Here is an 18,464-nt window from a genome sequence, read left to right on the forward strand (position 1 = left end):
TTTCTTCTACCCTATTAACGTTTCCTCTGCCTAGAAGAATTGTTTTCTGGGGTACCCTATTACTTTCCCATTGTTGGGTCTTTTCGGCGATTTCATGCAAGTATGTCATCACATTATCATCTGTTTGGTTTTCAAACCCACCTGTACACATGGACTCTACTGTAGTTGTGGTGGGATAATCTAAACCCTCATAAAGGATCTGAACTAACCTAACCTTTTCTAAACCATGATGAGGACATTGGGCTAATAAATCATTGAACCTTTCCAAATACCTATACAAAGATTCTCCCTCCTGTTGTGTAAACGTGCAGATTTGCGTCCTAATAGACGAGGTTTTGTGCCTAGGGAAAAACTTGTTCAAAAAGGCGGATGTAAGTTGTTCATAGGTTTCAATTGATTCGGAAGCCAAACTATACAGCCACGACTTGGCTTTATCTTTTAAGGAAAAGGGGAATAACCTGAGTTTTAAAGCATCATCATCAAGGTTTCTAATTTTCAGGGTACTACAGATTTCCTCAAAGTCCCTAACATGGAAATAGGGGTTTTCATTTTCTTTTCCTAAAAAGATTGGGAGCAACTGTAAGGTTCCAGGCTTAAGTTCATAATTTGCTTCAGTTTCAGGTAACTTGATACACGAGGGACGAGTAGTCCTAGTAGGATTCAACAAGGCTTTCAAAGTTGCCATTTCTGGCGCTATTGGACTATCAGGGATTTTCTCTTCAAACGGACGTTCAAAAACGGAGTCTTCACGAATCAGACTCTCTAAATTGAGGTAATCAAGACGCTTAGAACTACTAGGTTTATCTTTAACAAATCTACCTAGGGCGTCTCTTTTACGTTCAGGCATGCAACAGAATAAGGAAGGGAATTCTATGCAAACACAAAACAAGACTGACTCAACCAAATCAAACCTAAATTTCTAGCAAACAAAAAGCATGATGGCTCCACTTAGATTGTCACTAGACCAGCTTCTATTCTTTCGAAAAGGAACTCGTTACAATCTGAGCAAACCCCTCTGGAATCAATCCGAGTCAAAGTAAGTTGAATCAAGGCGAGGGAAGCTCAGTGGAGCTTTGATACCCAAGGCCACACCGGTTACAAGGCGGCGCAGTCACGCATTCAACTCACATAAACCGTCAAGAACTTTGAAGTATGCTCAAAATAGTAACCAATATTCTTCGAACGACTTTCCTATTAAGCTCGTTACCCTATAGGTCTCGTTCTAGTCAAAATTTTAGGCTTAGGTTCGCGTTTGGTTTCGCGTTCCTAAGGCGGGAAAGAAGAGAACGATGATGAAATCCAAACCCTTATCTTGTATGGCCAGTCCTTGCCCTTTACTAGGAATTAAAAGCAACCGTATTCAAGTCCTCAGCATATATTCACCTTAAGGAATACAGTAAACCCGCTGACAGGGGATTCGCGGGCGTTTCGAAAAACTTACCTCTCGTACCAGACGGGCGAAGAACCGCTGAAATCGACTCGGGCCACAACTCCTATGTTATGTACGAACCCGAGGGGTCGAGGTGATATCGTAATCACCGTCCTTCCCTGCACACAATTTGTATTTAAACCAACCCTTCCTTAGGGTTTAAAAATAATAATGTCCAATGTCCAAGTGTCCAAAAACAAAAGAAAAAATTACAAAAATAGCACACCCTAATACAGTTCTCTCTCTCTCTCTCTCTCTTTTTTTTAATAAATAAAAATAAACAAACCCTAAAAAAATAAAATAAAAGAAAATATCTAAAAAGAAATTGTATTCTTTTCCGTTCTTTTCGCTTTAATCTAATGCTCCAAGTCTTTATGCTTTAAGTTCCAGCCTTTACGAAATCACCAAACTCCTTGGCTCAATTCGCTTTATGATCCAAAACCTGTAGACAAAAGACAAATGCCCAAAAACGTAAAAAAGAACAAAAATAATAAAAACCTAAAAAATAATAAAAATAAATATATATATATAAAAGAAACCTAAGTCTAAAAACCCTAAAAGCAAATCCGCGTCGACGACGCCAAAAATTGATGTAGTTTTGAGATAGTGGTAAAAGTGGTTCGATTCTCAGACTTGCGAAGGATAAAATATAGACTTAAATTCTAAAACTAAAATAGAAAACAAACTAAAAATTGTCACAAACTCAATCAAAGATGATATGAGTATTAAAAGAACACTGAGGCTAAGATTCCACTATTTTCAAAGTTCAAAGTGATTTAATCCCGATATTTATATTTATGCAATTTTCTCGTTCAAGTTGATTCTAACTTATTGCAACTAGTAGATTCTCAAAATAACAAGTGTAAATCCAAAGCATAGAACATCAAAAACCTAGGTCCAAGTATGTTCTATCAAAAGAAATCACAATTGCTTAACAAGGATCATTCAAACAATTTTCAACCAAGGCAAATAATCATAACATAATTGCAAATAAATAAATAAAATAGAATATACCACTTCTTGTTGGAAAAATAGCTTCCTCTATCGCCTCAACAATGGGGTTTATCTCCTCATATTAATCACTTGCTCAAAATATATGTTTATAGCTCAAAAAGTGTTTACAAGAGGTGAAACAATAAAACAAAAAAATTGCAACAGAAATAACTGATGCAAAGGCGCTGTTCAATTGTTACAGTGAAAGAAAAGGTGACGGAAAGTTCAGCTGTTACAGAGAAGTGATGTTGCGAATTTGAGACGTTGTTCTTCCTTGCAACGTTTGTTCTTCAGCAGCAGCAGAAACACGTAACTTCCTGCAACTCTGATTCTCGCCTCCTGAGTGCTCTAAACTACTCCAAACTCTTCGTCACCCTTCTAGGGGACCTAAGCATCCTATTTATACACAAAAGGGTCATTGAATCTTTCCCAAATCGCTTCGAAATCTCTTCTTTCCTTCCTTGGCAGTGACGGCAATAATCTTTTCCCTAATTCGTTTCACGCGTTTCTGAGCTCTCCCAATTATATCAAACTCTTCCTTAGATAGAATATGTATCTTTGGAACGAATTTCTTGCCTTTAATCTCTCTGAATGTCCAAAAACAAACTCGAAAGGGACGTGTTTCCTTATTTGCTCTGTTTCCTTTTTCCGGCAATTCCAGCCGATCGGTACAATTGCTTCTAATGAACTTGTTAAGTCATATCAATTCCAGCCCAATCAATTTCCGGTGTTGAATCTCCCTGAAACAGCTCCAAAACTCGAGTCCAAAATCTGCAGACGCTGCACATAGTTTCCTGCCAATATTTTTGCATTTGAATTTTGAAGAAGAAGACCTCACCCTATCCAGTTCTGGTGTCCCTTTAGTACATGCCCGAAATGGGTTACCCCTTATCCAAAGAGAGAGTCCGAATAGCAAATGTTCTCCCAGGTGCCTTTAACAACTTTTCGAGCCAATTTCGCCGCAAAAGCTTATTTCTCCAAAAACACCTACAAAGAGATAAAATACCGAAATAAGTACAAAAATGGGTACTAACAATATACACAATAGAGATGAAAATAGACACATAAATGTGTCTATCACTGGACCCTCTAGATGATAATGTCCCAAACAGGCCTGCACTTGGATTTACTGCCTAGACGAATACCAAGATCATTAGTCGTTAAATTGACTAAACTACACCCAAAAATTTCAGCACATCTAGCACCATTATGATCAATGCATATTCCCGCCGCTGCACTTTTCCTGAAATTAACTTTGAGACTAGAAATTATTTCAAAAGAAAGTAATATATTTTTCAGATTTTCCACTTGCTCTTCAGAGTCGTCAAGGAAAACCATAAGGTCATCTGCGGACTGAAGATGGTTTATGACAGTACCATACCCGGCTACTTTAAAACCACCTAATAACCCCGAATCAGCAGCTCTCTTGATCATTAGTGGAAGAATTTCTACTACCAAAATAAAAAGAAATTGTGAAATCGGATCACCTTGTCTTATACCCTTATGATTTCTGAACATTGCAATAGATTCACCATTAACAAGTACAACAAATCTTGTGTAATAAATACACCATTTAATCCAGCTTCTCCAAATGTGTCTGAAGTCAAATTTTGCAAGAGCAAGATCCACACAGTTCCAGTTAATGTTTTCAAAATATTTTTCGAAATCTACTTTGCAGATAAGACCCGGCTTGCCCTCTTTCTTCCTAGAATCAATAAGCTCCGCTGCAATTAGAATACCATCTTTTATTTGCCTATTATGCACAAACGCTCCTTGGAAATCAGAATTATAGAAGGAAGGACAAGCTTTAGTCTCTCAGCCAAGCAATTAGAAATTATCTTGTACACACTTCCAATTAGGCTAATTGTTCTGTAGTTATTAAAAGAAACAACACCACCACATTTTGGAATTTAAGTTAAGTTGGTGCAGTTAAGGCGCTAGTCCAAAGAGCTTGTCAATTCAAATTCCTTAACCACATACATTAGATCTTGCTTAATAATTTCCCAAGAGGCTTTATAAAATTCCATTGTAAAGCCATCCGGACCTGGTGACTTATTTGATCCAAAATTCCAAATCACATTCTTCACCTCTTCTTCAGAGAATGGTCGTTCCAACTTCATACATTGAGTAGCAGAAATAGTAGGCATAACCAATTCTCTAAAATAAGGTCTCACATGAAAATGCCCCGAAAATAGAGAAGAATAAAAGTCTTTTGCTTCTTTAGCAATTGCCTCTTTCTCATAGCATAAATCATCACCAATCTTAAGGACATTGATTCTATTAAGTTTGCATTTAAAAGAAGCAATTTGGTGCATAAATTTAGAGTTTTTCTCATATTCCTTAGCTACCTTTCCTTAGATCTTTGAGCTAGTCTTCTTGCTATATTCAAAGAAATAGTTGCATGTTCCATCTTCGCATGTTCCCTAGCTAGAATATTTGCATCCGTAAGCAACGGAAATTCTTCCATACTATCAATAACATCTATAGACTCTTCCAGAGCATCCAGTCTTGTTTGCATTGCGCCAAAAGTATTTTTCTGCCAAGTCCTAATCCAGCCTTTCAAACCTTGTAACTTCTTCGCAAATATGAAACTCGGCTTGCCATCAAAAGAGAAGTTGTTCCACCAAATTTCCAAATTTTCCACGAAATCAAAACAAGGTTATCAAATCTGAATGGGGACTTAGATTTATCATCTGAATTACAAGAAAGCATTATAGGTGAGTGATCATAGATTGGTCTCTTGAGTTTGAATTGCACCAAATTAGGACAGTGGGTTTCCCAATCCGCTGACATTAAAAACCTATCCAACCTTTCAATCAAAGGTGGATGTTGAGAGTTTGTCCAAGTGAACCTACCTCCTGCTAGAGGAAGATCAGTTAAAGAGTGCCTATTTACAAATCTTCTGAACAATCTCCTATTATTCAAACATCCACCAGGTAAATTTCTTTCTTCTTGTGATAATATAACATTGAAATCTCCACACACAAGCCAGGGCTCTTCATAGAGTAAACGAATATCACAGAGCTCTTGTCAGCACTGATTATAGTACCCAACATCTGAAGCACCATACACATCCGTATGTAACCATACAAAATTATCTGGCACATTTCTAAGTTTAATAGATACTAAAAAGTACCAACCATATGATCTTAAACCACCGGAATACCCTCCTTCCACATTACTATAATTTCACCGGAGGCTCCTTCAGAAGCCAAGAACAAATAATTACATCTGTTGGGTTTGGATTACTGAGATAAGTTATTTCCTATTTATACGCTACAATGATATGGAAAGATTTGGTGTGGATAAGGAAATATATTTTCATTTAAAAGGTCAAATCCCCTTTGAAATATACCTATTTTGTTGCCCTAAGATGTTGTGTAGCTCAAGAAAAAGTCTTGATAAACTTGGATCAGGGCCTGTTCTGATTGTTTTGTGGCGGGAAATGAAACACGACGCTATTAAAAATATCCAACAATGATCTTTCTGGCAACTTTATAGTTTTTATGGAGAAAGAAATAATAATTTATCTATTTTTTATGTAAAGGCGTCAACAAAAAGCTAGATAAATCATACAGTGAAATCCTTGATCTTTTCATAGATCAAAATTATAACTGGGATAATTTATACAAGATCCCCCTAATATATCTTTCAATTATTTCTAGGCATCTTTGTTTTTTTCCGGTGATCTGCTTTTGCAGTTTTTTTTTAAGCATACATATTATTAAAAGAAATTAGTTCACAATTTGTCGTGGGTATGTGGTACCCATGGAATCATGAAATAAAATTTGACTAATAAAAGATGGGATCGCCTGGTCCCATATTTTAGTTGATGAACTTCCTGTATGACTTCCATCCGCCGCATGATTAGCCACTCCGTCGGCTGTTTGATTTCCTTCTATATAGTTTTGCTGAATAACAGCCTGTGGGATCTGATGAAATCTAAATTTTATTTCCTCAATCATTCCTGCTATGTGCCAAGGTGGAGGGGTAGAGGAAGTGACGAAGCGCAGTAGGTTTTCTGAGTCGGTTTCAAAGAGAACTTTTGGGCATTGTCGTTCTGTCGTTGTTCTTGAAGCCAAAAGCATAACCCAAGTTTCCGCAGTTATAATTCCCAGTGGTTGAGATAGAGCTAATAACATTCGTGCATTTGAATCTCTGCAGATGAACCCTGCCCTGCAAATCCTAAATGACCTCTGGCAGCTCCATCGGTGTTAATCTTGTAACAATTGACGTTTGTAATGGACCATCCTACTGATATTGTTGATATCATTTTGTCTTTTATTAGGTGGTTAAATATCGGTGTATCTCATGGAATGATTGGTGGAGAAGAGTGTAGAGCCTCGTAGTATTCTTGTTGCAGTTTTTGTGCCCAGGCTAGGATTTCTTCCGAAGTTGTTAACTTTTGTTGGTATATTAAATCATTCCTAGCCAGCCATAAGGTTCATAATAGAAAACAAAAAGAGGAGATTACAGATGTTGACACAGGTTGTTGAAGGATTTGGGAAATGATTGTTTGAGGTTTTAAGGTGAAAGCTAGTGGGGGATTGGAGTTTGGTGAACTTGTAAGTTGATTGAGTAAGGTGTTCCATGAATTAGACGGTGACTTTCCAATTCTGGATCTGTGTTGCATCTTGGTCATATGTCTGAGTTGGTCAAATGGATGTTATGTAAGAGAGAGAAGGTTTCTAATCCTTCATTTATGGATTTCCACAAGAAAAGCTGAATTTTTGTTGGACATGGTAAACTCCAGAGAAATTTGGTAGGTGGTAGAGGGGTGTGATTTGGTTGACCCTGGGTTAGACATTTGTATCCTGAAGAGGTAGTGTAGTTTCCATATTTTGAGTGTGGCCAGATAATTTTATCATGGGGACTATTTTGGGGAAGGTGGATGTTTATGATTTTTTGGATTATAGGATTGGGAAAGGTGTTTAATTTTTCATGGTGCTAGGAATGGGATATTGAGTCGATGATATCCGTTACCATTCAGATTGGGTAGCATTGTGTTGGGTCTAGATTTGTTGAGTGTGGAATCCAATTGGCTTCTATTGGGGTTGATAGTCCATTTCCAATACGATGAAATATTAGATGTTGCATGGTAGGTACAATTGATGTCAGTTGTCTCCATTGAGGACCGGAGGAGGAGGGTATAGAATCAATGCCTTGTAGAATTGGTTGTTGATCAAGATACTTTGCACTGAAGATACTTCCGCTGATAGAATTAGGTTGTTCATGTAGATTTCATATTCTTTTCATGAGAAGTGCTTTATTATGATCACTGCTCTTCCTTATTCCTAATCCTTCTTCGGATAATGGTTTTGTTAATTTATCCCATCCTATAGGGTGGAGTTTTTTAGTTGTTGAGTCGTGTCCCCAGAAAAAGTCCCTGGTAATACGATCTATTTGTTTGTGAATATTGGCGGGTAGATTTTGTGTTTGCATGATGTGATTTGAAGTGGACTTCTTATATAGGGTTTATTTTTATAATACATCCATTTTTCAAAAAAAAAAAAGAAGAACAGAATGAATGCCTAAAATTATGAAAAGAGACTTAGATATTTTTAATTTTAATCAAGTAATATAATAATACTGCATAATATAAGCTTGAATGGAGCAATCCTCAAAAAGCTAAACTGAATTAAAATCGAGAAGATCATTCAAACAAACATTTACTCTCGTGATAACATGAACTATCCAAGATGCTACAAGTCAAGTAGGGAATAATTATAGAAGTATAATGGTGACTGTGATGTTAAATGAGTATTTTGAATTTTGGACCCACGGGATTTATTTTTGCTGTAATTTCCAATTCACAAAATTGGTTAAAAAGACCAAAATCAATAATTCTTGGGTGAAAAAGACATGTAAAATTTGATACTGTTTAAATGGACGAGAATGTAAAAATATTCAGGATATAAACAGTTTCATCCTACCCATTTTCAGATATATTTTCTTATTCTTAATTTACATCAGGATGCATCCAGTTTCATCCTCGTTTTTTTTAAGTTTAAGCCAGGATGAATCCAGTTTCATTCTTGCTATTTTTTGGTGTCAATTTCACCCATACTAATTTTTACTCGTCCATTAGAACCATGTTTTAAAAATATTTGGGCAACTGACCCATTTTCTGTTTCCAATTCAGATACGCGTACGCTGTAAAAAGGCACTGAAAACAAATCATAATGACATGTATGCTGGGGGTATATTAATTATGTGTCCTTAGTTTTAACACCCTACAAATATATCCTTATACAACAATAAATATATCCATACTTTTTAATAACCTTATCCATTTAAAATTAGATTACCTTAATACTCTCACCCATATAATATTTTTCTTTATTTCAAAAAACAAATTTCTTCCTTTACCACTTCACCACCACCACTAGCACCACCACCATCAACATTCAATTACCATTCTACCACCACCGTTCAATGACCACCATCTACCAACCACCACCACCACTCCGCCACCACCACTAGTCCGTCGCCGTCACTGTCACCGCCGCTGGTTCAGATATTTTTGTATCAACAACAATAGATGATCCCATAAAAAATTGGTTCAACAACAGGAGTTCATCTCATAAATGGGATCAACAACCCTAGTTGATCCCATAAAAAATTGGATCAACAACAGGAGTTGATCCCATAAAAAGGGATCAACAACAGGAGTTGGTACTCGTGAAACTGAACATAAAGGGTAAGGTAACAACAACCACCAACTGCAACATCCAAAAAGTAAAAATTTCATTGTATACTGACATATATACTAAGGCAACAACAACCACCAATGCATCTTTTTCTCAAAGTAATGAAAAACCCCAAATTTGAATCTTAAAACAAAAATAGATCGAAATACATACCTCCTCCACCACCACCGCCACCGCCACCACCTCATTCGGTATAAAAGTAATGATTTGTACGAATCACAAAGTACAATAAAGAGATCAAGACATTACAGATTTATATTTTAATCATGAATCTAATTAGAAAATCGATATGAAATCGATGAAATTAGGTTTTCGTAACCTTACAAATAAGTTCTAAAATCTTTTCTGAAATCGAAATATTGATTACCATTATCTGATAGTAATGAAGGAGGGGACGAAGGTGGTGTTGCTAGTTACGATGTAGGCGATCGAGATGATGATGGTGGTGGGAGCGATGCAGATGGTGATGGAAGGAGAGACGGATTTTTTTCTTCCCGAATTCTGTTTCACAGAGAAGAAAGAGATAAGATAATTGAAGGTTAAAAATAGGAATTATAAGATTTATGGTTTTAATAAAAATTTCAATTTTTCCATCAGGGATATTTTTGAAGTCTGTTAGGGATATTTGTGAAGGCCCATCGGATGTAGGGACAATTATTCAATTTCTACTATGTATGTTGGGAAGCACTAACACGGATACGGACACGGACACAACATGACACTGACACAGGGACCTCCAAAACTCAAAATCATCATGATATGGACACGTTTATATATATATTAATTAAATAATTTTTATATACTAAAACCATAGTGTTATGGTATATCAAATATATTAATAGCACAATTATATGAAAAAAACTCAATTTTATGCTGTTAGATTAGTCCACATGTGGAAAAATTAACTATTATACTAATTTTCATGACAACTAGATTACTAGTAAAATAGAGTATAGATTGTTACACGTGCGCCGTGTCGGTGTCCCATGCACGTCCTATGTTCGATGTGCACCGGACACGGACGCATCACCAATACCGGTGTGTCGGTGCTTTACAACATGTATGTGTTTGTGGTATTTCTTCTTTTGCATCCGCTATATTATACTGTTGACCAATTATTGATTGCTTCGACTAGCACAAAACACATGATAAAATAAGGTTGAACTCGAAATTGTACGACAATGTTTGATTTCTAGCATAACAAATGTGGGTCATCATCATATTCAGTAAATGGGAGATCAGAGATGAGTAATAGCTGCTCAAATCGACATTGTATCTGTTGGAATGATTGCCGAAATCCGCCTGCAAAACAATCACAAAGAAAAACCTAACAAATAATGTTATGGCTGAGTCACGACCAGGTCGTTCTCTTTAAGACGTTTTGCGGCTCTGCCCAAAATTGTGCAAACAGTTCTTCCATATCGCGTCGTCCACATGATAAAATAGCCGAGTAAATCTCTTTCACAATCACTCTTGCACTTTGAGAGTATGTGATACTTGTACACCTCTATTCTTGATCAGAATCAAATTACAGAAAACATGTGATAATCACACACTAGTTTTCTTTCTCTCAAAAATTCTCTTTTTAATCTCAAAGTTATATAAAAAATTATTTTGTTTTTCTAACCAAAATATGATTTTATAGTCAAATACTTCAATATAGATTAATGGAAACATTAATATATTTTAATAAAAATCATTTACTTTTGTAAAATGAAACGACCAAGGAATTTATATCAAACAATAAATTTCTTTTATGAAGATCATTAAGTCTATTAAAAACATTTTAACAAAAATAATAAAATGGAAATAAATTTTGTTTTAAAACATATATTTTCAACAATCCCCCACTTATATTTTCAAAAACATTGAGCAAGATCTATATAGTGATGTGCATAAGTAAAGGTATCTTTCGATTTTGAACCTTTATATAATGCTAGACTCTCTAAAAATCTGACCATAGAGTGAACGCAAGTCTTTGAACTCTAGGAGATAAGAAGATTGTCTAACACACACAAAACTATACTAGTGTAAAGTCTAAAGCCTGCACATTACGGCCCTGTGCTTGAATCCCGATTTAATGAATGATCTAGAGAACTGCCCATATTCTCATAGAAAGCGGTCACACTTTCACATCCATATAGGTGAGTCTATCAAGAGTACTCATGTATCTAAGTACCCCACTCTAAATAGAGATATAAACATCATTAAGAGTTTTTGAAACAAAAAAACTCAACCTTAACTCGCTTCAGGATATCATGCGTGGGATGAATTCTCAAAAGCATGATTCTGTTTTTACATATTATACGTGACTTAGTCCCATTTGAACCTACATTTTGGGATTTCCATTCATAGGTAGGGATTACCTTTTGAACCTAATTCTGGAATCTTGATTTATAGGTTGGGTGTCAATCACGAACAACTATGTCCATATCATTTGTGAATTGTTAATCCCTTTGAACGTATTTCTAGGTGGGTATCCATCACAAATGACTCAATTCTCAATGGGCATCAACAACATCCCATAAGATGTATTCACACCTTCTTATTAATCCTTTCGTCAAAGGATCAACGATAACTCTCTTCAGACCATATATAATCCACTCTCATAGCATAAAAAATGCTTTCTATCACCTTATATATCGACTCTACATTTGTAATTAACGGTTCTCAACTCTTGCAATAGCCGCAGTACTATCGCATTAGATTAATATGTTTGTTCTTTCTCTATCTAGTAGAGGATGGAATCACTCCATCCCTTGGAGGATTCATTTGAGAGGATATCTCAATCAACATCGCAATAATATCCTTAAAGGATTGCGGTAAACATTTTTCGATAGTGTATTTCTAGGTTTAAGGTTCTTTTCAGACACCTCATAACCTTCTCAATGTTTTACTAATTATCCGTACATGGATTATTAGTAAATCTGCATATATGTAACCCCCACTACAGAAGTAATATAAATATAGTCCATCACATAGCAAGAAGCAATGCCATGCTAACATACTCATTCTCCTTTTTTTTCTAGTTCAATCACACATAATCACAAGCACTATGATACTATAATGAAATGAGTGAAAACTAGTTCATAAAGACTATATTTTTTATTTCTTTACAAATCTTTTTTCAATGTAGTCGAATAGATCCAAAAGAAATGTTTCAATCAAAATTTACACTATCTGCATCCAAGTCTTTCATGTCAAATAATAAACTAAGCATGTTCTCAGTTTCATTAACATCGTACGAGTTAGAATACAAATTCAGCGAATCACTTATGCATATATAGCAAACAATCTTATGTGTTTGTCACGTCAGTCAATTTTTGAAACCGTTTGATTCAATTGCTTCAGAGCTTGAGTCAAAATAAATAATGACTTATCAAATTTATATGTAGTTCGTTCTTATGGGAACTACAGAATTTTTCATGCTTGGTTTACATAGATTCGACATTTAACTCATTCAGTATATTTTCTACATATGATATACAACAAATCACGCATCTTAGAAAAAATATCACCAATCAAGAATGTAAATCCAGCGACATGAAAGCAAGTATCAAAATTAGTTGCTCTTTCTCTATTTGTCAAACTCAAACATTTGGTTCTTAAAACCTTTTTTTTTCAAAGATTAAAATTATGAAGAGCTAAGTATCTCCAATAAGGTAATAATTATGACTAAAATTCTTTTTAATCTTACTACTTACACATCCGTTATCAATGGTCTTGTGATCTCCATTTCTACCTAGCTCTTTAATCTAAGTTTAGTATTCAAACATACATAGGCTAAATAACCCCCACTATTTATCGACTCAAAAGGAAATTTCAAATTAACACCAAAATATCTAAAATTGAGAAGTTACTTATGCAAATTGCATTTCTAGCCACGTTCATTCAAAAATTTCTATAGACTTCGTTAGACGTCGGATTTCAGTGTTTAATGCCAATTCAAAAATTAGAAAGTTTCTTCTTTCATACAAAAATTAGAAATAATTTTTAAGCACAAATAATTTCTATAAATTCATATTTGACGTGTTATGTGTTCTTGCTCATTACTAAAAAAGTAATTATCCAATTTCAAAATCCTTTTGCCGCTATATAAAGGACGACCAAACAAACATTTTTCATGTAGACGTCATTCATTATTCACTACTGAAAAGATCAATTTTAGACACCAAATTAGACTCCTTGAAACACCAAAAATATCTTATAAGATTCTCAAACATTTTATTTCATCTGATGCTTTTGTAAACTAGTAAGATTGGGAGTTTTCATGCTTTGAAGAGTTGGGTAAATTTTGATACATGTCAGTTAAAAAATTCTTAGAAATTTTAGAGGAAAACACGACATGCTCACTAACTCAAACAATTTCATAAAATCAAGATAAAATCACATATTTCAAGCACTCCAAAGCTTCAGTCATATTATATAAATAATACAATATTTGGTTCAAACATTTCACTTGATAACATTTCTATTATAGTAGTGCAATGATCAAGTTCAACAAAAAATTTAATCTCAATCTTGTTAAAAACAAGACAGGCGGAAACTAGATTCTTTCTCATTTTTGTGGTATGAACATCTTTAACAAGATAGTTCTACGGGAAGCAAACTTTTCAGACCATACCAATACCAAGAATCCTAGAGATGTGAGCATAAATTAACACCTCTTTCTTTCAAACGATCCGATTCAACTTTGGAACCATAACCTATCAAAACAAACATGGTGTAAAACACCAATGTATATCATATCTCATTGTATCCACAATTCATATTAACTTAGCTTGAAAAGCATTGTTAACAATATTTGATATTCCTGCAATGCCGTGTAATGCAAGCATATCAAATAACTTCATAATAAATTATGTTCATTTCTTGGTGAGAGTTGATATTCATTTGTTTTGACTAGGTTTATTATTCTTTCGGTTTTGCTTTGGTGTCAAATTCTATCTCATAAGTTCCAAACTTGTATGAGTAACTCATATATTGTCATAAACAATAATTCTCACTATCTAGTTTCCATACAACTCATTCTAAGATTGAACAATCAATTTATTGCAATCTAGAATGCAATTATTTGATCACAACAATAACTACAAATAGTTCATCAAACATACCTCATTTGCTTTGAAATCTCAATTGGTCATAAACCATTGTCTACTCTTTCCACACCAACAAAGAATTCATCAAAACCATTGCTCCATACATTGATTATCTCCGGTATTTGCTCGCAATTTTTCTTTCAAAAAGAACTTGCTCAAGTAAGTGAATTCTCTTACCTGTCACAATAATTTACATGTGAGCATTTTAAACCAAAAATAAGGTATGCACTTTAAAAAAATCAATTAAAAAATCAGTTTTCCAATTTTCTCTTTAGTGTCAAAAAACGGTTCAAACTTAGTTATAACATCATATTTTTATAACTTTCTATCAAGCATTTTATCAAACATATGTGGTGCACTAGTTTGATTTATAACAATGATCTTATTTACATTACCAAAATAAGAAGATGAAGTACTAGAATCAAAACATGATTTTTAAAGTAAGTTCTTACATTTCTAATCTCTATGCTCAAGTATAACGGCTCATATTCTGGGTATACATACACAACGATTTCGAAATCACCACATCTCTCAAAATAAAAATCCAAATGGAAAATTTCAGAATTACCTACACAAAGATTAGGAAAAATGAATTCAATCATAACTAAATTTCTGCGTGTCAAAATTTTTCAGATACGTTATGAAGTTTTCTAAAATACTTTAAAAATATTTTTGGGGCTCCAAAAATTCTGAAATTTGACATGGATATCCTCATGATGTCTAACATATCTGGTTAAAATTTAGAGACCCAATTCATTTTCGTGTATGAGATAAAAATAAAAATCTACAACGTCTTAAAAACATTTGTTTATCATCAATAACATTTTTCTATGTTAGGTATTCATGATGAAAAATATGATCCATATTACAACCATAATGAAAAAGTGGGGGTACAACAAACACACCCAATATTTAGCTTAGCAACCTGTATGGACAAACTCCAATATACTTTGTAGAGAATCAACTAGACAGTCAGACTCAATCTAGATAAAAAGTATATCAAAGAGTTTATATCTCAATATCTCGATTTAATATATACTCAAGCAAATAGAAATCTGTGAGTCTTTATCAAATACTAGAGAGATAACTTGGATGGTACCAAAGACCAATATCCAAGTGTCAGTCAATTTAAATCAACAACCAAAAGGTCGGACATTCTAATTGATTGAACAACGCACAACCTGTGATATTTCAATTATATAACAAAATATAATGCGGAAAAGAAATAACACAGACACCATAATTTTGTTGAGGAGGAAACCGCAAATACAGAAAACCCTCCGGACCTACTCCAGATTGAACACACATTGTATTAAGCCTCTACAGACACTAGCCTACTCCAAATTAACTTCGGTCTGGACTGTAGGTGAACCCCAACCAATATCACACTGATCCAAGGTACAGTTATGCTCTTACGTCTCTGATCCCAGCAGGATACTATGTACTTGATTCCCTTAGCTGATCTCACCCATAACTAAGAGTTGATACGACCCAAATTCGAAGACTTTAATAAAAAAATCTGTATCACACAGAAAAGTCTACGGTAATAGATAAATCCGTCTCCCACGAATATACCTACGAGTTTTGTTCTGTCTTTTGATAAATTAAGGTGAACAGGAATAAATTGATAAACCGGACTTATATTCCCGAAGAACAACCTAGTATTATCAATCACCTCACAATAATCTTAATCGACGCAGCGAAAAAAGATATTGTGGAATCACAAACGATGAGACGAAGTGTTTGTGGTTACTTTTATATCTTTCCTATCGGAGATATCAATATCAATCCAATTATTACAATTGTACTCGTACGATAGAAACAACAAGATCAGATCACACAACTACGAGAAAGTAGAATCGGTCTGGCTTCACAATCCCAATGAAGTCTTTAAGTCGTTAACCTGGTTTAGAAGAAGAAACCAAAGGTTAAAGGAGAATCGACTCTAGCTTAGCAAAACTAGTATCACACAAGAGGTGTGGGGATTAGGCTTCCCAGTTGCTAGAGTTCTCCCTTATATAGTCTTTCAAATCAGGGTTTGCAATCACTGTTAGCTTGGTAACAAAGCATTCAATATTCACCGTTAGATGAAAACCTGATATGATTCAAGCTAAAATCTTTCAACCGTTAGATCGAAACTATCTTGTTACACACAAATGAAATGCACGTTTCTAGGCTTGTGTAACCGTACCCAAACTTGTACATTTGTTAGTTCAACAATAGTCAACCAAATGGTTATCCATATGATCACTTTCATATCAACCATATTCTTCTTCACCATAACTAGTTCAAGTGACTCAAATGAACTAGTTAGAGAGTTGTTTAATTGCAAGAAAATCTTATGTAACTACACAAGACACAATCGAAGCAAAAACGATTTGATTCACTCGAATCAGTTCATGAACTATATAACCACGGTTTGCAATTTGCATTCCTTAGTTTATATAAGAATAAGTTCACAAACATCGTTTTTAGATATAACCTACTCAAGTTCGCGGACTGGGTTCGCGGACTTAAGTTCCTGAACGGAGTTCACAAACTCCAGCAAAATTTCTCGGGACGAGAACTTCCGCTTGTTCGTGGACCGAGTTCGCGGACTTGACTCACGCCACATACTGGTTCTCTTGATTAAAAAATTTCGCAAACTTCGGTTCAAGGCATAAGGACTTATACATATATGTGTTTCCATAACAATGCTTATATCCTCCAATGGTTATATAATCTAAACTCTCATTTCAATCATTGAAACATATTTAGAGGACGTTGATATTCTATATTTGTTATTCACAAACTATTTTTCGTCAAAGTAAGCAATTTTCAAAGTGAATTGAAACTTTTCATGACTTTCGTCACTAGGTAAAGATGAACTTGGCTAAATCGAAAGCTTACCAACACATATTTTGAGAAATAGATAGACGAGATAAACTCGGCTCGAAATAGCAAATGTGTATAATCTAAGTCTATATTGCAAAACGACTTTTGTATCAAGATAGGAGATAAATAGACTTTTGGGTGATAGATAAGTTCAAGTCTCCACATACCTTTTAGTCGATGAAGATCCACCGGTTCCTTGAGTAGTCCTTCGTTTTGTATGATGATTTCCATGGAGTTCTTGAGCTCAACTACACTTTCTATCCTAGTCGGACCTTAGCTATAGTAGACTACAAATCAAAAATTATAGTTTTCATCACTAACATTGACAAACATGCTTGAGATAGCAACGCATGCGAGGTCGACCGAGCAATGCTCTGACACATAATCCATCAAAATCATAAATAAAATTTAACTTTAGGTATCTAGTAACCTAAAATTTTCAAGCATCATATGAAATTATTAAAGAAATATTATATCATTCATATAATTCTACAAAAAAAATTAAAACAAAGATACTTATCGCGTTTCAGCAATGTTTTCTTTTGATATCCATGGCAGAATAAATCGTCTTAAATTTTTTGGAACAATTGCCGAAATCTGCCTGCAAAACAATCACAAATAAAAACCAAACAAATAATGTTATGGCTGAGTCACGACCAGGTCGCTCTCTTTAAGACGTTTCGCGACTCTGCCCAAAATTGTGCAAACAGTTCTTCCATGTCGCGCCGTCCCCGGGATAAAACAGCCGAGTAAATCTCTTTCACAATCACTCTTGCACTTTGAGAGTATGTGATACTTGTACACCTCTTGTTAGAGAATAGCTCGGTCAACCTCGCATGCGTTGTTATATCAAGCATGTTTTTCAATGTTAGTGATCAAAACTGTAAATTCTTGATTTCTAGCCTATTAGCTAAGTCTCGGACTAGGATAGGAAAAGTGTAGTTGAGCTCAAGTACTTCATGGTGATTCAATGACAACGACAAAGATCTACACCAAGGAACCGTGGAACTTCATCAACTAAAAGGTATGTGAAGACTTGAACTTATCTATCACTCAAAAGTCTATATATTCTTCTCCTACTTCTTATGAGACAAAAGTCGTATGCTATATAGACTAGATCATATACACTTGATATTTCGAGCTGAGTATTCATTGCTTATCTTTTACTCGAAATCATGTGTTGGTAAAGCGTTTCGCTTTGATCAGGTTTATCTTCACCTAGTGACGAAAGTCATGAAAATTTCAATCACTTTGGAAATTGCTCTGACGAGAAAGGTCTGTTGTTCTTCACGACTGAATATCGCCCTCTGAGAATGTTTCAATGATTGAAATGAGAGTTTAGATTATATAACAATGTAT

The 18,464-nt window shown here is 34.8% G+C and overlaps 1 protein-coding gene and 1 pseudogene across 1 annotated transcript; one reads left to right on the forward strand and one right to left on the reverse strand.

Annotated features, from left to right (window-relative positions):
• Positions 1-221: 221 nt before the first annotated feature.
• On the forward strand, positions 222-321 carry LOC113284817 (annotated as a pseudogene).
• A 3,190-nt stretch (positions 322-3,511) lies between these two features.
• Positions 3,512-4,940, reverse strand: LOC113278982. The gene is made up of 3 exons (XM_026527698.1): positions 4,771-4,940; positions 4,403-4,699; positions 3,512-4,175 (listed from the first exon to the last, which is right to left on the reverse strand). Exons 1-3 carry the CDS (start codon positions 4,938-4,940, stop codon positions 3,512-3,514), a joined length of 1,131 nt encoding a protein of 376 aa, XP_026383483.1.
• Positions 4,941-18,464: the final 13,524 nt, after the last annotated feature.

The sequence above is a fragment of the Papaver somniferum genome, chromosome 5 (assembly GCF_003573695.1).
Source record: "Papaver somniferum cultivar HN1 chromosome 5, ASM357369v1, whole genome shotgun sequence".
NCBI classification, from domain to species: domain Eukaryota; kingdom Viridiplantae; phylum Streptophyta; class Magnoliopsida; order Ranunculales; family Papaveraceae; genus Papaver; species Papaver somniferum.